This window comes from Theobroma umbraticum, unplaced genomic scaffold (assembly GCF_002168275.2).
Source record: "Theobroma umbraticum cultivar Fairchild unplaced genomic scaffold, ASM216827v3 scaffold_147.0, whole genome shotgun sequence".
NCBI lineage: Eukaryota > Viridiplantae > Streptophyta > Magnoliopsida > Malvales > Malvaceae > Theobroma > Theobroma umbraticum.
This window is the reverse complement of record NW_018397259.1, coordinates 8,856,054-8,876,093: the sequence shown is the minus strand read 5'-3', so window position 1 is coordinate 8,876,093 and position 20,040 is coordinate 8,856,054. Positions and strand designations below refer to the sequence as shown.

The window sequence follows — 20,040 nt, the reverse complement described above, 5'->3', positions numbered from 1 at the left end:
TTTTAATGACATGAAATGTTATATTCTCTTCGATTTTCCCAAAAGAGAAATTAAAAAAAAAACAAAGAAACAGAAAGATTTAGCACGTACATGTTGACTTAATTGATAATATGGTAAACCATCAAGGACATTATTTTAATATCAAAAAATATTTTAAAAAATTTTATACATTATTTTTTAAAACATAAACCAAGTCGTTCTTCCAAAGATGGAGCTAAAGAATTATCGTGTGGTATATGTATAAAATTTAATATATATATAGTATTATTATTCTTATTATTATTAAATTTTGATATAAATCTCAAAATTAAAATTTTAAAAATTATACAATATGCCTTTTTATATGCCAAAGTTCGTGTTATCCATGGCATTGATCTTTCTTTCTTTTATTTTTTTAAACCTTGAGGTTGCTAGGAGGCTTCTCAATTATTAAAAAAATAAAATATGAGATATTTATGTGTTTAATTAAAGCCTGCTTGGAAGTTACTTACAAGAGCTTCATATGACTTTTTCTTCCCTAGTTGATGTCAATGTGAAACAACTTGATATTTTTGGTATATACTTTTCCAACAAGGACGAGGAAGATTGACTAAGTTTTTCCATATTAGTTTTTGTAGCTTACCTTGTAACTTCAAATTCTTCTTTTAAATTAACTTTTTGGTCAGGTTATTTAATTATACTTTTTTAAGAGAAATATTAATCCGCACTTATTGATAACAATATTTTAATTATTTTTATAATAAAAGTTGTAATTAATATTTTTTTTTCTTAATTTAGTGAAGATTGTATGTTAACTAATTTTTTATAGTATTTTAACTATTAATTTTTTCTGTCAAGTTATTTGATTATAGTTTTAAGGGAAATGTTAATTGATATTTAAGGATAATTTTTCAAAATAAATATTTTTAAAATCGTGAGTATTTAGTTTTTTAAAATTTTTAAATTTATTTATTAACTAGATAATAATATTTGATTCAATGATCATGTATGCAATCCATGCACTGACAATGTACCAAATATACACGTTAATATTAAAATATAAAATTTTTTCCTTCTAATAATAGGTTTATGCTCTATAATAAAAATGTTATATAAGTAAATTAAAATCCGAAAACTTCTCCATTTTGTGTTGATGTCTTTGAAGAAAATCTAAGAAACTTTATACTTATAAATTTCATAATTTTTATAAAATTAACATATGGTTTTCTCCTAAATATGTAAAATGACAAGATCTAATATTCATCTTTTTACTCCAAATTAAGAGAATTTTTTTTGAATTTATATATTTAATGTATTATTAGGATATAGAATCTATATATTGTCAGTGTATAGTTGTTACACTATTAATAAACCCAACATTATCATATCATTAATAAAAAAAATAAAATTGAAACCCTTCAAAATAAATACTCATGATTTTTAATTCTTTATTTTGAAAATTTTTTTAATTTTTATTTTTTTACATTTACGAAATGATACATGATCAATAATTGGTAGTGTATAAATACTATATAAAATGTAAACTAAAAAATATTTATTTTAAAATTTTATCTTTTATACAATAAAGAGAAAGCATGAATCTTTGACTAAACTAATAAATATTCAAACAAGGGCTTATGACTGGCCATTAGTCGTAAAAAGCAAAAGAAGGATTATTTTATTAAAAAAATTAAAAAAGAAAAGCAAAAAAGGCCAAAAGATACAACGTGACGTGGACACGAGATTGCCTAGATTTTTACGTGGCAAAATATAAATGGCTCGAACACATCCTCTTTTTAAGGATGACGTGCCCGGATCCCTATATATATATATATATATATTTATATCCGTACGGACACTCTCCGATCACTCTTGGGAAAGGGAAAAGCTGCGTCCTCTTAAAAAAAGTTTCTACAGTCGTCCGCCATTGGAATTTTGATTCCCAAATCCTAGCCCCTTCTCCCATTTCAGTAAAAACCCTAAGCAGCATTAATCCAGATCTAAACCCTTAATCATCACAGATTAATCTCTTTGATCTTCTCTAATACCAGGTTTTACTCTACATTTACCTTTTTAATCCTTTTTAACTTGTCATTTGTATGTGTTTTTGATTAATAACATAACCTAATAGTAGTGTATATTTTAAATTAACTGCACGAATTAAGTTTGATATTAATTAGATAATTGATTCGATAGAGCATTTTTTTTTATTTAATATTATAGGAAGTAATATAAAAATGATATTTGTTTCTTGCGAGTGACGTAAGTATTCAAGTTTGATCATATTGAGATTATAATAATTATAAAAGAAAAGTTTGTGATATCTGTTTAACGGAGTGATTATAAGCTAATAATTCATGTTTGTTATGTTGAGTTTAAAGAAATTATTGCATTAAAGATTTTAAAATGCATAAAGGAATTGATCATTGTTTTTATGTACAGTATTCATTTATTTTGTTGATGCTTAGATTGGAATTTTTTGATTGACAAAGAGAGACAAAAAGGAGGGAATGGCAACTCCAATGCCACCGGGGCTACCAAGGCAACCCCCACCCTCGACTCACAATCCAAATTTCCAGCAAAACCCAGATTCTTTATCAGATAATTTGCAGAAGTTGAATATCAATAAGCCTACTCTTCCCCCATTTATAAGATCACCACCACCCCCCTCCACCTCAGCTCCTTCACCACCAATTTCACGCCCTGGTGCACCACCCCCAGGGGTGGTTCCCAGACCCAATATGCCTCCAAATGTTGGTTCAGTTATACCTTTTGGGGCACCTGGTGGACAGCCTTTGCCTTTTGAAACTAGATCACCTCCAGGGTCTTTACCTTCTTCAAAGGGGGGTGGTCCAGTCATCAGTCCAGTTGGTTCAAATGCACCCCAATTGATTGCTCCACCAAGTGCTTTTGTACCTCCTTCAAGTGCATTGGGTGGTTCAATTAGAAATGGTCCACCAGTTGGGGTGCCTCCACCAATGATGGGAACAGTTAGGTCTCCTGGTCAGGCTCCTAACATGGGGTCTTTTCTTGGGAGCCCTCAGGGTAGTTATCCACCAGGTCCTCGTATGCAATTGGCTTCCCCATTTTCAGCACCATTGGCTGCTCCATTTGGGACACAGACACGGTCACCAGGGCAGGTAAGCATTTTATCATGGTTTATCTCTTCACATTGCTAAGAGAATTGGATTTGAGTTCTTTCTCTTTTTCCTCTTTGATGTATATGGTGCATTGCATTATTGGTTAAATTATGACTTTGATTTTATATTAGAATCGTTTGGCTCTGTTGGATAGCTTAAAGTATATAGTACAGAGGAAGTAGGAAGCAATCTCTATGCAATGCTATTTTCCAAGAAAATGTGTGTCTGCCTGATTTGAGACACAAGGGAAAAGAAATATGTAAAATAGAAGTGGGACAAATCAGGACATCTGACTTTCCATTTTTAAAACAGATGGTTAATCTTTGTAATTGTGATAGATTTGATGTTTGGTTGGTGTAATAATTTAATGTAAAAAGCTCAAAGATGTAGTTGCAGAATTACTCTTTAGGATAGAATATTATGGTGCCGAATAATTTCATCGTTCATGATGAAAGTTCAAATACCCTAAGTACATTCCAGTTAACTTGTGGAATCTTCTACCAATGTTGATATTTTCTCCTGTATGAGGGCATCACCAGAGTTAATATCTACAATGGAATTCGGTGGTTAGTTATTTTATAATTTCATAGCTGGTTTTGTGAAATTTAATGAGGTGGTATTGACAGCTTTTTAACATAAAAGTTTACCATCGTTGAACTTGGCTAAAAGCTTATGAGAGGTGTGTATCATATAAAGTAAGAGAAAATGAGCTTTTCTGAACCATTTGGTTCTTCTGATAGTTTTAACTTTCAACTATCAATGACTAGCTAGTACATTTATTATGTTTTTAACCCCAGAATTTGAGAATTTATTCTGGTGGGAGTATTTGCTGTAAATAAAAGTGACTGCTTTCTTTGAGAAAAATTCTTCATTTCATCCTCTCAATTGCTTTAGGTGGCCCTGCCTGCTGCGGCACCTGATGCTTTGCAACCACCTAGAATGTTCGGAATGCCACCTCTGCAACCAAACCAATTATCCCATGCCATTGATCAAACAGGGACTAGTTTGGAAGGCTTGAGGAAGTCTAACTCAGATCAAGTCCCAAGGCCCAGTCCAAGTTCCTCAATAATTCTGCACGACACTCGTCAAGGCAATCAGGCCAATCCTCCTCCGGTATCGCATCTGATCCTTAACTCCCAAAATATAAGAAGAAAAAACTGCTAAATTAAGGTTTTATTATTATTATTTGGTTGTATTATTTTTATTTCTAGGTTTTATTTTCCTCCTCCCCTCCCTTTTTCTCATCTTTGTTTGTTAATTTTAATTCTATTGATGTTGTTCCATCATGCATTATTTGTTTCCTTGAAAAGCCTGCTACTAGTGAGTACATTGTCACAGACACTGGAAACTGCAGTCCACGCTATATGAGATGCACAATCTATCAGGTTACGGTCAAACTTATGATATTCATATGGACAATTAATTTCATATTTTAAGATAATATATAAAGAATGTTGTATGAAATGATTTGTATCACTAACATGATCTCATTCCACATTTTGACAGACGCCTTGCACTGCTGACCTTTTAACAAATTGTGGCATGCAATTTGCATTATTGGTTCAGCCTTTGGCCCTTCCTCAGCCATCTGAGGAGCCCATTCCGGTATTCATTCTTTCTTCTGAAACATGTATGTGCTACATCTGGCATTTCTGTAACTCAGGTTTCTTTTTTGTTCATTCCTAAGAGGATTAAAGAGAAAACAGTTATTTTGATTTCTTTTATGAAACTTTCATGGCACAAATAGAGACATCAAACTGTTTGATGCCATCTATAATGTTTTTGCCAGTGAACAGCCTTGGAATGTTGAATCAAGTTAATAGACTTCCTCACTGTTACCAATTATTGGCATTTTATTGATGCATTGATCTTTGATACATGTGTATGAGAGGGCTTATTCACCTTGTTCTCTGAAAGGAATTCCTGCTTTTTAGATTCTTTGCTGTTCATCTATACTTGCATATTGGTAGTTGGCTTGTTTCATGGGTGACTATCTATGTGTTTCTTGTTTGTCATGAAAGCTTTTGTCCCAAAATTTTGTGTAACGCTCTTCCATTCAACAGGTTTGCAAATTCTTCCATCTTTTTCAAATATCTAATTTCCTTGTAGCTGGGGAACTTGATTAGATTGATGTGAGTGAAAAGTATGAGGTTTGCTCCAGAGAAAGCAATTTGTCATTGAGGTCTTTCATTGTGAAACAGAGCACTCAAAATACTTACATCTTCTCTTTTATCAAAAAGATTTCCTAGAAAGTGATTGAGTTGTCGCAGAAGCTACCTTTTGTGATGCCTGAAAGAGAATGTTATTCTGTGATGTGATACACCCGGGCACCAAGATGCAAAGTTCCAGTACACTATACAAACCAACATAATATTTGTTAGAACCTAAAGCAAAGAAACAGTTTATGACTGATAATGTGAGAACAGTTTGGATCACTTCCAACTTTTATTTGGAGAAACACCTGCCGGAAATTGCATAGTTTTGAATGAATAAAACATCTGACAACAATCATATAGTTTTATTATCTAAACTTTGTTTTCACTAGGTTGTGGATTTTGGAGAAAATGGTCCAATTCGATGCTCTCGTTGCAAAGGCTACATCAACCCTTTCATGAAGTTCATTGATCATGGCAGGCGGTTCATTTGCAACTTTTGTGGTCAGTATTGAATGTTGCTGCTGTTTTCTCCTTTGGTCAATAGTTCATAAAATAATTGTGGCACATATCGCTTTTGTGAAGTTATGCAATTCAACATATATTTTATCGTTACTGGCAATGGGGAGATTGCTTTTTGTAAAAAAAATCTTGTAACATACAGGTATCAGTCTACTCTCAAAAACCTATAGTTATTATATATTAGGTTACTACTTTCTGGTGGGCTTGTTTTAAATAGTTTGAGAAATGGAGACTTCACAACATGCTTTTAACCTTCCCCTATTCTAATCCAGGGTTTATTGATAATACTCCGCATGAGTATCAATGCAATCTAGGTCCAGATGGTAGGCGTAGAGATGCTGATGTGAGGCCTGAGCTATGTAAAGGAACAATTGAATTTGTTGCAACAAAGGAATATATGGTTAGTTAATTCATTAAACCTGTTGGCTCTATGGTAACAGAACTTTCATTTCCACTTTCTTTTGACCAGTTTAGTTATTGTATATGTCTGGTTCTCTCAGTTGTTGAAGAATAGAGTAATAGATCAATTCACTGTGGGCTTGGTTTGTCTTGAGACTAGCTTCATCCGGAGCATAAAATGCATAAAAATCAGCTTGAATTTGTGTGGCTCCACGAAATGTCTGTTTTATTTTGGCACTACATTGATTTGATCCCATTGATGGTGTCCCTGCCCCTCATTATACTTATACGGTTGTCAGAAGCCTTTGTTTCTTACTTAAGCTTTTAATTTGGCATATATAGCCTCTGCATGGTTGTGACATTTGCTGCTTAATTTGTGTTATAACATCATTGCTTTCTTCTTCTCATAGTCCTCTCCTGTCATTTTCTCTGGGTTTTCAAGGATGTAATTCTCTCTAACATTTTTCCTAATTTTCAGATGCGAGATCCAATGCCTGCCGTGTATTTCTTCCTTATTGATGTTTCCATGAATGCAATACAGACTGGTGCAACTGCTGCAGCATGTGCTGCAATCAACCAAGTCATTGCTGATCTTCCTGTGAGTTCGTAGTTGTGTTTATTTATTTGACTCTATTTCCTTCTGGCATCTATTGAGCATTTATAAATCAAGTCATTGCTGATCTTCCAGTGAGTTTGTGGTTTTATTTTTTTCTTTAATATGACTGTATTTCTTTCTGGCATCTATTGAGCATTCATAAGTCAGATGGCCTGTGCTATACAGTCTGAAAATTGAGGACTGAATCTGTGTCGACAGACACAATGGCAGGGAAGTAATTTCTGCCAAGTTCAAGGACAAGAATGTTATGTGAGTAATTTGGACAATTTCGGTCTTTGTTTGGACCAAATAGTATTTTTGAATTAGATATAGCCTTTTCATTGCAGCTCCTGCAATCAACATTCATTCTTTTTTCTAATGTCATTGATTGTTTGAGGGGAAATTTGCTGAGGGTAAATCACACACAGAAGGCATATGGTCCTGTCGTGTAATAGTCATAACTTTGCATTCTTGTGTAGAGATAAAGTTCAAATTTTCTTTTTCTATGCTTCATCTAATAATATCTTCTCAAATTATATCTGTATTAAAATATGATAGGACATATTTAGAGTTAGTGAAAGGAGTCAATGACAGTAACAAAGCTTTATCTAGTAGGATAAGAACTGTTGGACTTGCTGTTGCAGCTCCAAATGTTGAAGATATGATGTGTTCTGGAAGTTACCATCTTGAATGATGAACTCTAATAATGGGAGTTATGGCCCATTATTGAAAGTTTACTTCTAAAGTTTCCAGTGATGCCTCCTTTTGCACCATTGCTGTGGTAGAATGGCAAATAGAACTGACAAGGGAGTACTATATGGGTGATTCCCTTTTTATATTCTGTCTTTATTGAAATCTCCTGATTAGTAGACAATAGTTCTAATTGTGTATAAAGACATAGTCATGATAGGAACCTACCCTGGATAATTAATTAAGTTTTCATATCTCTTGTAACTGGATAAATTTTTTTAAGTACATTCTCTACTAAGGAGAAGAACTTCAATTGGATGTGTGTTCTTTTATAGTTTAAACTGATACATCCATTTTGTAGTGGTAATGTTCATCTAATTATGCTCTGAATTGCAAATACAATATATTTGTTTTGCTTATATTGCATTCTTCATTGTCCACTGACTTTTATTTTGTTAGTCATTTAGTAAATTATAAAATCTATCCTTGTTCATTTAGTGTGAAAATGGCTACCAATTGTCTTGGTGTTTGTATGATCGCAGGAAGGTCCTCGGACAATGGTGGGAATTGCAACATTTGACTCAACTATCCATTTTTATAATTTGAAACGTGCACTGCAGCAGGTAACATTTAGTTGCAATAAATTTGCCTTCTTTCAAGTGACAATTAGTGTTTCGTTTCCCCTTTTTAAACTATATTGAATTGACAATTGCCTTTTAACATATCATTTTTTTTTGTTTTTTTTTCTAAATTTTGAATGAGATACTTCCGCACTATGCTGCTAAATGATATTATATATACGAATAATTTTATATGTAAATTTTCTTGATGAATGGTAACATATGGAAGATATAGATAGGACTATGTTATTACTGTATTTTCTTTGTGTTGTGATATGCAAGTTCAGTCTGTTAGAGTATGTAGCTGAATTTCTTTCCTATCTTTGGATTTGGTTTCCGTCTTTTACTATCCTTGACAAGTATTTTGCCTATACACTCATTAAAAATGTTTCAGACTAATTTAACATTCAACTTTTGCTGCAGCCATTGATGCTGATTGTTCCAGATGTCCAGGATGTTTATATTCCTCTAGAAACTGATATCATTGTTCAGCTTTCAGAGGTTGGCTTTTCATATTGAACTGTTTGTAATTTGAATGAGATTTTTTTTTTTTTGAGTTACTTTGAATAATTGTCTTCAGTAACAACATTTTACGTTGGATATTTGGATTTAGAGCCGTCAACATATAGAGCAACTGCTGGAAAGCATTCCAACCATGTTTCTGGACAACAGAACTGCTGAGTCAGCTTTTGTTGCGGCAGTCAAGGTATCTCCTTTTTGACGTAGCAGGTTTTTTCGTCCTTGGTGAATGTACATGTTATAAATGTTGTATGCCAAAAACTCAAATCAAATTAAGAGCATTGTAAAAGTCCAATCTGGTTGGTGAATTTTATTAATTCTTTATCTCTAAGGCACATTTCTTAAAGCATTTCTAGAGCACCCCAAAGATGCCAGATTTTAATATTTTTCCTAAGAGTTTTCTGCTTTCATTTTTTTTTTTGTGAGATTAAGGCTTTCTGCTTTTATATTATGATAAACATGATTTTCAGCTTTTATATTATGATATTCTAATCACAATCGACTTGTTCATTTGACTTTTTACACTCTATTCAACTTTGCTATTGCTTCAGCCAACTGTTGGAAATGCAAGTATTCTAGCTGATTCAGTTTGTTTAAGATTACACCTTTTGAACTGTTTCATTCCTATTTCAGGCTGCTTTCTTGGCAATTAAGAGTACTGGAGGGAAACTTTTGGTATTTCAATCAGGCAAGAATTTATGTTTTCAATGTTGTATAAATCAGCCTACATATATATATATATATATATATATATATGATAACATGTTCACATTAACAGCATGTAATGATGGATAAGTGTACTGAAAAGAAACACTTGAATCTGAAGTTGCAGCATAAACTTTTTCAAGATTAACCAGAAGCTTCTATTACTAAATATCGTCTTCTTCTATCCTCTTTCCTTCTTACATGAGTGCGCTGTTCTCTGTCTACTTTTACAAGTTTGATGTGGGTTGCTTGGAAATTGTTCCATTTTTCTTCACTTGTTTATTTTGAAATAAAAATTACGAATTTAGGGTTATTGAAGTGCAAAAATTACTTGATCTTTGTTTATAGATTTGGCCATCCCTTTGTAATTAATGTGAGAGGCTTTTGATTTATTGTCCTTTACATCTTCAAAATGGATTTCTCTTTGTATGGATTATGAGATTTCTTCTTAATTTAGCTTTATTTTATTTTTTATGTTTCATTTTGAAGTTATGTCTGACTTACTTTTTTAACAATTATTAGTTTGATACTTGAAAGTACTCCTGACTACTTGAATTACCTGTGTGTATTGTTTGCATGGCTAGATATTGACAAGCTGACACACTATTTCAAAGTTGTTTGTTGCATTTCACTTAGAGGGATTTCTAATGATCATTCTGTGTGCAGTCCTACCATCAGTTGGCATGGTAACGCTTTCTGCACGAGATGCTGAAGGAAGAAATAACACCTCTGCAGGAGAGAAGGTAATTATCTCATTGGTTGTTTTCTTCCAAAGTCTGTGTACTATTTTTATTCTTGTATTGCATGCTTGAGATTGTCATCTATGTTGCCAAGAATGTTACAAATGCACTTTGAAGAGGTGGCTCCTCTATTTGCTTTATTATGCTTAAGTTTTACAGTCCCACATCCTGCTTTAAGAACATTAGGGCATAATGGACTTATGATGAACATTTGGAACAGTTTGCCCAAAAAGAAGATTTATTGGGCACTGCCAGATCATATATTGTTAGGACGCTTCATATGTACTAAACTGAGTATTCAGATATTTTCTATTAACCACGGATGGTATTGAGACTTCAAAGCTGAAATTATTTATGCTTTTCAACTGATAGCTTGAACTTCTTTGCTTCTCTAAGTGGCAAGTTCCAATTGGCCTCATTTTCAGTAGTTCCAATTGCCTGGCAATTTGGGTTTTGTTATTCATAACAACTAGCAGATATATGTAGTGTCTATATGTTAAAATAATGAGAAATATAAGAAAAAGGAACAATTGGTAGAAAACTTAAGTGTAAATTAAGAATGAAAGATTTTGTATTCCTCTGTTTCTTTTTGGCTTGGCTTGTAGTCCTCTCTTGGTTAATTTATTTACTACAAGTGTTAGTCTGACTTCCTTTTCATCCCACCAAGTTTTAATTTACTTGAGTCTGACTTTGTTACTTATATAACATCTATTGGGCCTTGTGAGTCTAGTGGTTTTAAATGAAGTGTTTTGCTATTTGCTGGATTTTAGGAGGTTCATAAACTACTCCAACCAGCAGACAAAACTTTAAAGACAATGGCAAATGAATTTGCAGAGTGCCAGGTGAGCTTCTAAGTGATTTCCCTTTTATCAGTTCAACATGATTCACATATAATTAAAAGTCTGCCTGTGTAGCTCTGGGCATATAGTAGTTGTTACAAATAACTTATATGGGCTAATTGTTTGTATTTCAACATGTTCCAGGTCTGCGTGGATGTATTTATCACTACCCAGACTTATGTAGACATTGCTTCCATCTCTCTCATCCCAGGAACTACAGGAGGGCAGGTATTTTTGAATGTCTGATTATTCTGTTGTCTAAGAATATGCTGCAAACTTTTGGCTCTTGTATAAAATGTAGGAGCTAGAGATATCTTCTGACTCTTAAATCGAACATGTGATATATATCAGTAACATTGTTATAATTCAAAAATTGGGACTGAGATGTGTGATCATTAACTCTTATGTTGTCTGATTTTCTTTGGGCTTTTGGTTACCTTTGTTTATGTACAACTATTTGTTTAGGTGATCCCTTTGTCGTTCTTTGCTATTGTTGATTATTTATTGTTTTCAAGAAGTATTGGTGGAAAAGTATATATCACTCAACTAAACTCCATTCGAGAAATACTAGCTATTGGTGGCTTTCATTTTGGTATTCTTGCTGAAGAAGATGAAAGTGCCAATATATAGACACTTCAATTTTCCCTGCCTTTGCTTGGGCATTGCCTTCACATTGACTATGAGAAAGTGCTTGCATGCCTACATGCTTACATCTTCTTCTTAACACTGGGATCTAGTCTTCTTCATGTCTGTTGCGCACAAAACTGCCAGACAGAACTCTCTATGGCTGGTGTAATAACTGATATGTATTTCAGTTCTAGCAATTTGGAATCTTGAACTTAAACTTGCTGCAACTTTCAGCAGAGGCAAGGGATAACTGTCATGAACAAATATAGGTTATACTTAGCTTATGGTCAAGTAGAAGTTCCACTTTGTGCACAGTCTCTAGACCATGCTAGAATTATACCTTAGTTTCTTATAGTCCTCTGTGCATTTCTGTTGTTTCAAGCTAGCCTTTTGTTAAATGTTTGTGGTTTTAAATTTAGAATTCCTATACATTGGAGGATATGTAATATTAATTTTTAAATAACTTTATAATGAGTACAAGAAATTGATTATATTAGTTAAATCATGGTTGCATCTGTCTTCTTCATAACTTGAGTTCTTATTGTGTTCATTTGCTTTCCTGCTTGTCTTATTTTGTTTAGTTCTTTTCCCATTGCTCTGTGCACTGTTTTTCTTTATAGATTAAATTTAATTCTCCTAAGTTTAATCACAGAACCCACTGCTCATAGCCTCAAAAGGCATTTTGCTATTAGAGTAATTATCCAAATGTCCAACATTGTAGCAAACTGCTGTTGGAAAATTAGTAAAATTTGCCTTTTGAAACTTAGATCCTTGCATCAAACAATGACCACTATTTTCCCATAAGAGTAGTCTGCTACCTGTGTAACGGTAGACGATTGTTTACTTTCCTGGAGGACAAGTCGGTGTCTTTGAGATAGATTTCAAATATTGCTGTTTCTTACTGATGAGAGTCTGCATAGAGAGAAGTCACAGACACGCACACAATGAGGTCATTTGCAAAAATGCATCTCTGGCACAAAGAGTTTCCTTGCCACCTCCGCTCTTATTTTCTCTTTTTCCTTTCTTTTTTTTAACCTTTTTTTTTATTTTAAGGCATTGCTTTTCAAGTTTACATATGTTTCACTCTTTTTCAGGTTTATTACTATTACCCTTTCTCATCCGTTTCTGATCCAGCAAAACTTTACAATGATCTTAGATGGAATATTACAAGGCCCCAAGGTTTTGAAGCTGTGTTGCGTGTAAGATGCAGCCAGGTATCATTGGGGAAGCCAAAATCTTTCATTTTGCTCCCTTCCCTCCCCCGTCTTCCCCACCCAACCCACCCCCACGCCCCCCCACTCCACACACACACACACACACAGAAAATTTTAAACATGACCTCCCTTTACAAATCCTTGGTAATTGATATGTGTATTTTATAATTTGCTAATACTTTTAGTTCTAAATCTAATTACTTATTTGATTTTCTTTTACTTTTTTTTATATACACATTATTAAACTTGATTTTAGCAACTTAAAGTATGAATTTACCTTCTCAATTAATCAAATAAATAATTGACACTATTTATTTTAAGAAAATACATTAAGTAAAAGTTTAGTTGCCATATATTTTGCATACAAATCAATTACGGATGCAGCTTTCCCTTTCTTTTTTCTTCTTTTATTTCCAATCACTCCTTTTAGTTTTTGACAGTTTGCGACTTAAGTGATATTTTTAAACAAAATTATCAGTTAGACTTTAAGATTTTATTCAAATCTTTATATGCGATATCAGTTACAATGTTTGAAATTATAGATTTTTAACCTATCAAAAGAAATTTAAACTTTTTATGCAATTATCTTACTATTTTATTTGAATTTGGCATATATTTTTCTGAATATTTTGATTGAAGGGTTCCATTTATTATTTTTACTCATCTTTTATTTATATTGAATATATAGTATTTTTATCCTAGCTCCAAAGTTGAAATCCTCGCTTCGCCCTTGTATGAGATAATCCATTCTATGTTTATAAAAGATGCTTTATGCTGGGAAGTTAATTTTGTTCCCATTTTTGTAGGGCATTGAAGTGAAAGAATACCATGGGAACTTTTGCAAACGCGTTCCAACAGATGTCGACCTACCTGGGGTCTGTATACTGTTCAAATAATTTTTATTGATCTGTTATCCCATGAGGATTGTCTTTGATAGGCATTGAGCTTATTTCACGTGGTTTTTCTTCATCTTCTTTTAATGTTCTTCTGATTGTTACTCTGCTTGTTTATTATGCAGATTGACTCTGACAAAACTATAATGGTAACTTTAAAACATGATGATAAACTGCAGGATGGGTCAGAGTGCGCTTTTCAGGTACCATTTAATTTCCCTGCTGGGTATCACGGATTTATATCATAATGTCTTCAATTTGCATTTTCTTTTTTTGTTGAAGAATGATTTTTTTATGCTTTAATTTACCATTCTTCATTATCAAGTGTGCTCTTCTTTATACCACTGTCTACGGCCAAAGAAGAATCCGGGTTTCAACTTTGTCTTTGCCATGCACAAGCAACTTAACTAACTTGTTCCGAGCAGCTGACTTAGATACACTATTTGTATGTTCTTTGAAGCAAGGTAAATTACACCATCTTGCATGCTTTGACTTAGTTTGTTCAATAGTGTCTTTTGACCCTCCACAATAGTTTTTTGTTTAGATCTGAAACTTTAATATATGAACATGATACACATTTTAGTCAGACTTTGAGCTTTGAAGGAAATTTGCGTCAATATGGCTTTGTTATTTTATTATTCTACTAGAAGTTGTACTTTTCCTGGTATCTAATTTAAGTTTCATTTGAAAGAAGACTAACTATGTATATGTTCTTTTCTTTGCGCTTGGCCTTCAGTGGCAAACAAAATTCCTTCTACTCCACTCTTGCAAATACAGGAACAAGTGACAAATATCTGCATCAATAATTTGCTTGCATACCGTAAATTTTGTACCACATCAACGTCATCTGGACAGTTTGTTCTTCCTGAAGCACTAAAGCTTTTGCCTTTATACACTCTTGGTAAATTCCAATCTACATATTAATTTATTATTCATTGTGCCTAAAGTTAAACCTCTTTTGACTTTAGATTCTTTTCCCCTGTAAAATGCTTGTATGAGAGTTGTGGATTCTAGAGCTGCCAAAACATGCCTGGACCCAAAACAGTTTCAGTTGGATTTACCTCTTATGGCTGGGAATTCATTTTTTTTTTCTATTGCTGTTTCTTTTCAGCACTAACCAAAAGTACTGGATTGCACATTGATGGGAGAATAGATGATCGGTCTTTTTGGATCAATATTGTTTCCCACATTTCTATTCCTTCAGCAGTTTGCCTAGTGCTCCCACGGATGATTGCTGTTCATAACCTTGATCTGGAGGTATAAACTGGTTTGCCTTTTTTTTGGTGGGTGAGTAGAGCATCTAATCCTCTTTGCAAGACTATCCTTGGAAATATTTCTAACTTTTTGCTTGTTGACAGGAGGAGGGAGGATTTGTTATTCCTCCAACACTTCCTCTTTCAAGTGAATATGTGAGTGAGGAGGGCATTTATCTTCTTGAAAATGGTGTTGATGGCTTAATATACATAGGTAGTTTGGTGGATTCAGTAATATTGCAACAACTATTCGGCATTTCTTCATTTGATGAAACACCTACCCAGGTATTTTGTTTTATTGATCTAAATTATTAATATTTTCAACATTGCAGAAGTTGAATTTTCCTTATTTTTGAAAAAAATTACAAAGTTTGGATGTAGAGTTTGAATTTTTCTTCATTTTAAGTTTGATAATTAAATTTTCAAACACGAACTATGATCATGCATGTGATTATGTAATTACATGTATATTTCAGATTCATATTTTTAGTCACTGTATAAATTATTAGATTGAAACATGTTGTTTCTGAATCTCCAACCTCTGGGTAAGGGACATAATTAGGATTGTTGTCTACCATAACATATGCTACTATACAAGACTTCTAAGTTCTCACTATTTTAAAGACTGGCATGTGGCCTCTGTTTAGCTTCTTTATTTCGTACAAGTGTGCATTTTGTAAACTAGATGGTCCAACATGTACAAAATTGGGAAAAAGCTATTTCCATCTTGTTTTCACCTTGTGGAATCATTTAGAAAGAAGGGTAATCTGATAAAATATAAAAATAGGGACTGATTTCACAAGGAGCATAACAAAAGAAACAATAGAACTGACAATCCAAAATCATTCAATCTTAATGCCTTTCCAACTACTTTCTTTTTAAACTTTAATTGTGTTAAGTATTAAACAATGGCTTTAGGTTTAGTATGCTTACCGGGATTGTAAAATAAGTAGTCTTTTCCAGAAACATGTTAGAAAGACACAATTCCTAGGCACCTGTATAGCTATGCAACATGCTATTTTGTAACTAATAATTTCTTTGCACTCAGTTTGTATTGCAGCAATATGATAATTCATTATCAAAGAAGCTAAATCGTGTTATAAATGAGATACGGCGCCAATGGTGCTCCTACCTCAGGTTTGATTGAGTTGTTTTTGGTAGCTTTTCTTATTTTAAAGGGAATAGACTGTCTTCCAATTGGAAATGAATATCTTTTAAGTTTTAGCTACCGCTCACTATGGAGATAATCTCAAGGAATGCACTTTTGTCATATCTGATTCTTTTTTTTTCCTTGCATGTGCAGATTGACTTTGTGCAAAAAGGGAGATTCATCAGGTACGTTAGTGAATGCAATACCTTAATTACAAAATGGGAAACAAAAAGGCAATTGAATTTTCTCCATTTTAATTTAAACTTTCTTCATCACATAGCTTTCCTCTCTTTTTATAATGCTAGACCTTTCTCAGATAGCTTAGTTTGTGCTACTTCCATGTCGATTGAATTAATGCATGTTACTTGAGGATAATAATGCTATATGCTGCATAACCTATATGATCGTCTCAAGAGAGAATCTAATTTGTAACATGTTTTGTTTGCTTGAATTCCTTTATTTCAGGAATGTTGTTCTTCTCATATTTAATTGAAGACCCGAATCCGAAGGGCGGGCAATCCTATTCTGAGTTTTTGGTATATCTCCATCGGAAAATTCAATCAAAAATGTCTTGATTATTGATTTGGGTTACAAATTCAGTTAACATGCAAGGCCAGGATGGAACTCAAACTGACCAGGGAGAAGAAAAAAGGGACTCTTGCTGAACTTACATGTGTTATGGAACCGGCACCATTTGTCTATTTACCGAAAGAAAGATGGGGGCCGGTTTTTAGAAGGAAAAGGATTTTTGCTTGAGAAAGGTTAATGTTTAGTGACAGAAACTAAGTGCAACATTAAATTGGGCTAAACCTATTTCTTGCCCATTTCCCTCAAACCCCAATTTTCTCCTCACTCTTGTTTACTGGAAGAATCATCCATCAAGGACAAAAGAAGTTAAATCATTGGTGCAAGTTTGGTACTTTTAGTGGTCTAACAATGAAAAGATAGTATCAGCCAATGTCTAAGGAATTTTCAGAAAGAAGCTTGCTTCTGCCTGATAGGAGAATGATTCTACTTCTGTTGGCTTTTCTTAACCTGGTATGAGGAGCACAGCTCCAAAATCATAGTTTAACCTCCCCGGCCATCTGTTTACACGTTTAAGAAATACGATAAAAGAATATCTGAACATTTAACTCAATGATCATACATGTTTCGCCCCTTGATAAAAGAATATAATCTTTAGAGGAAATAAAATCTGTGCCAAAGCCATTTGTTTGTTATCTTCAAAATAAAGGTTACATTTTTTTTTTTTGTTTTACAATATAGCTTTTATTTCTCATATGCTTTTGAAATCAAACAATGCATACTTAGAACTTAAAAGGGGCAGTTTATCACAACCTGCCATCTGTTTCTGGTAATGAAAGATTCAATGAACTGGAGTTAATACAGGGTAAACTTTTCCTTTGTCTTCTCAAATACTTGCTCTGCAATGATAGCACCTGTACCATCTGCTTTCTTGATCTCCAGGTTAGCCTTCTGATAAAAGCCTGTACCTCTCAATGCATCAGCAATGAAATCATCAAACCCGATTGCTATGGCTGCTTCAGCTTTGGCTCCATAAACCAGCCTCTGCTCCACAAGTGCAAAAGATGAAAGAGAAGTCAGACTTTAGGTGATGACATTTAGATATCTTAAGAAAAATGACTCGAAAAGTGATGAGTTTTTGTTGCTGGACCTTGATTCTTGACAAATGGATGGCACCAAAGCACATCGGACAAGGCTCGCAGGAAGCATATATTTCACAGTCCGAGAGCTCAATCTGATTGAGCTTCTTGCATGCCTGACATGGATGTCCACTCCAAGCATTAGTATAAATGGAAAACATGGATGAGGATTCTATAACTGTCCCATATATTTATTCGGATCTTATGAATATCTAATCATGCAGATATAGCAATTTTTAACCAACACTGATGACAATCATGCTGACTTAGCTGCATTTCTGCACCATATTCAATAATTCCCTTTTGTTATTTGTTTTCAAAGAACAAGAAAACATGCCAAATTATTGACTATCACACGACTCCTAGAAAATATAGCTAACTTTTGGCCATTAAAGAAAACAAAGACAGAGTAACGGATAATAAACTTATACCAAATCAGATCTAAACAGAGCAAATTGATCACAATAGAATCACAGAATAACGCTGAAACATCCCCAAAAGAATGCACGATATGATATCTTTATCTTCCATCGAAGTGATCATATTTTCTTAAGATTAACAAATAACACCCTAGCTTTTTGTAATGTTTCAAGGGTTTTAGCAATTGGCACTTTAAAACTTTTTAACTAAACAGATAAATTGGATGAGGCAATTTGATTAATTTTTTTGGTCTAACCTCTCTAATAGCAGTAACCTCAGCATGGGCAGTAGGGTCAGTGTTTTTCAAAACCATGTTGTGACAACTGACAACTACTTCATCGTTGCGAACAACAACAGCACCAAATGGGCCTCCATCTTTACATTCAACCCCTTTATATGCTTCTTCAACTGCTTGTGTTAAGAATTTGTGGTCTCTATCCTGTACAGCTGGTTGAACAATAAACAGAAAAAGGACATGTTTTTTTAACTATCAACCAAAGATCAAGCATTATGTTTTTCCCAAATTATGGCCCCCTTACTAGAGGAAAACCGTGTTGATCAAGTATCTACCAATCATTACTACGACATCTCCAACCGATATACAAGATAATCAATGATGATAACCATCACTATGATCTATAATCTGTGACACAGCTAACAAGAGTATCATTTATGAACAATTATGAAAGTAGAGTTATTTCAATTGAAGATGTAAAAACAATTGGTAAAATTCAATGAAAAAAAAAGAAAACATTGAGACCAAATAATTCTACTGTTGGCAACCATGAACAGGCCATTTCATCTTAGTTCTTAACATTAATCCCAAAAGCAAAACTGTGGAAAGGAACGCGAAAAGTTGAACATTACCTTCTTGATGACCAGGAAAAGCAGAGGCAACAGAAATGGTTCCATCTTTAGCTTCCAACACTATAGAAACAACAATAAGAGCAAAGGGAACAATTAATATTATAACCGATTGTCTATATCATTAAGAAAATTGATGCTTTTCAAACAGAAAATGAGACAAATATAAGTCTAAAAATGTACAGATAAAGCTTAAAAACTAAAACTTTTTTTAAAAACAATTAGAAAAAGTCTGTTCCTTTTTCACTCCCACAAATTTCCAGATTGAAATGATCTCTCTTATACTAAAACTGGAAACGGAAGGCAAAGTAGGAAATTCAGTTTATTTCTAAATTCTGCACCAAGTAACAAATTTGCAGAAGGACGAACAAAACATGACGAAAGATCAAAAACAACATATAAAACAAACATGAAAAGAGAAACAACAAAAGGATCACGATGAGAGATCAAAAAACCCAGAAGGAAAAACATACCCTTAGCCTCTTCCATGATGAAAAAGAGCAGGAAAAATGTGAAATTTGACTGAATCAAGGATATGGGTAGTCAACAAGATGGGGGAAAACGAAAGAGGAGATAAAATGAAAGAGAAGTAGAGACCGAGAATGGCTTGTCCACGGCACCGCATACACATATATATAGTATTAGTATATACTCCTGGATGAGAAAAAGAGACACAGAAAAAGTAAAAGAAAGGGAAAAAGTCTAGGAAAAGGAAAGGAGAGAGAGAAAAAGGAATCCAGTTAGCTTGATTCAGTTTATTGGTTTTTTTCCTTAATTCCTGTTCTTGATTTAAACTAAAACCTTTTAGAAATAGAACTCTCTTTTTATGTTTGAGATCAATTCTGTAAAAAAAAAGTTACTCGTATTTTAATTACCTAAAACTTATTTGTCATATAATTTTTTAACCTTTTGTAAAAAATAAATTTATTATTAAATACACTAAAAACTAAATAAATATTTTTACACAATAAATATTTTATGATTCCAAATAAAATAAATTTATCCCTCGACATTTAATTATTTTATATTTGTTATTGTTACTTTTCTACTTAAT

At 33.2% G+C, this 20,040-nt stretch overlaps 2 protein-coding genes across 4 annotated transcripts; one reads left to right on the top strand and one right to left on the bottom strand.

Moving 5' to 3' along the window:
- Positions 1 to 1,845: 1,845 nt before the first annotated feature.
- Positions 1,846 to 16,940, top strand: LOC110414653 (protein transport protein SEC24 C-like). 3 transcript variants are annotated; one of them, XM_021425969.1, is made up of 25 exons: positions 1,846 to 2,030; positions 2,472 to 3,119; positions 4,014 to 4,232; positions 4,430 to 4,504; positions 4,626 to 4,724; positions 5,665 to 5,776; positions 6,067 to 6,194; positions 6,672 to 6,791; positions 8,021 to 8,101; positions 8,522 to 8,599; positions 8,712 to 8,804; positions 9,251 to 9,305; positions 9,989 to 10,065; positions 10,833 to 10,904; positions 11,046 to 11,129; positions 12,623 to 12,742; positions 13,549 to 13,617; positions 13,761 to 13,838; positions 13,961 to 14,099; positions 14,372 to 14,536; positions 14,747 to 14,892; positions 14,994 to 15,173; positions 15,937 to 16,025; positions 16,192 to 16,223; positions 16,504 to 16,940. In XM_021425969.1, the coding sequence occupies exons 2-25, from the start codon at positions 2,490 to 2,492 to the stop codon at positions 16,611 to 16,613; spliced, it is 3,051 nt and encodes a 1,016-aa protein (XP_021281644.1). In that variant the 5' UTR covers positions 1,846 to 2,030; positions 2,472 to 2,489; the 3' UTR covers positions 16,614 to 16,940. The 3 variants fall into 3 exon arrangements, with proteins under 3 accessions (XP_021281644.1, XP_021281643.1, XP_021281645.1); XM_021425968.1 differs by having other exon boundaries at positions 2,448 to 3,119; XM_021425970.1 differs by having other exon boundaries at positions 2,422 to 3,119.
- A 276-nt stretch (positions 16,941 to 17,216) lies between these two features.
- LOC110414654 (Cytidine/deoxycytidylate deaminase family protein) lies at positions 17,217 to 19,745 on the bottom strand. The gene is made up of 5 exons (XM_021425972.2): positions 19,460 to 19,745; positions 18,990 to 19,049; positions 18,379 to 18,569; positions 17,714 to 17,818; positions 17,217 to 17,607 (listed from the first exon to the last, which is right to left on the bottom strand). The coding sequence occupies exons 1-5, from the start codon at positions 19,473 to 19,475 to the stop codon at positions 17,419 to 17,421; spliced, it is 561 nt and encodes a 186-aa protein (XP_021281647.1). The 5' UTR covers positions 19,476 to 19,745; the 3' UTR covers positions 17,217 to 17,418.
- Positions 19,746 to 20,040: the final 295 nt, after the last annotated feature.

Coding starts and splice junctions, on each gene's coding strand:
- LOC110414653 (XM_021425969.1), top strand. CDS start 2,490: ATGGCAACTCCAATGCCACCGGGGCTACCAAGGCAACCCCCACCCTCG. Junction 9,306..9,988: donor ACTTTTGGTATTTCAATCAG/GCAAGAATTTAT, acceptor TTCTGTGTGCAG/TCCTACCATCAGTTGGCATG. Junction 14,537..14,746: donor TTTGCCTTTATACACTCTTG/GTAAATTCCAAT, acceptor GTTTCTTTTCAG/CACTAACCAAAAGTACTGGA.
- LOC110414654 (XM_021425972.2), bottom strand. Junction 18,570..18,989: donor TTTTCCTGGTCATCAAGAAG/GTAATGTTCAAC, acceptor TTGTTCAACCAG/CTGTACAGGATAGAGACCAC. Junction 17,819..18,378: donor AGGTTACTGCTATTAGAGAG/GTTAGACCAAAA, acceptor CATCCATGTCAG/GCATGCAAGAAGCTCAATCA.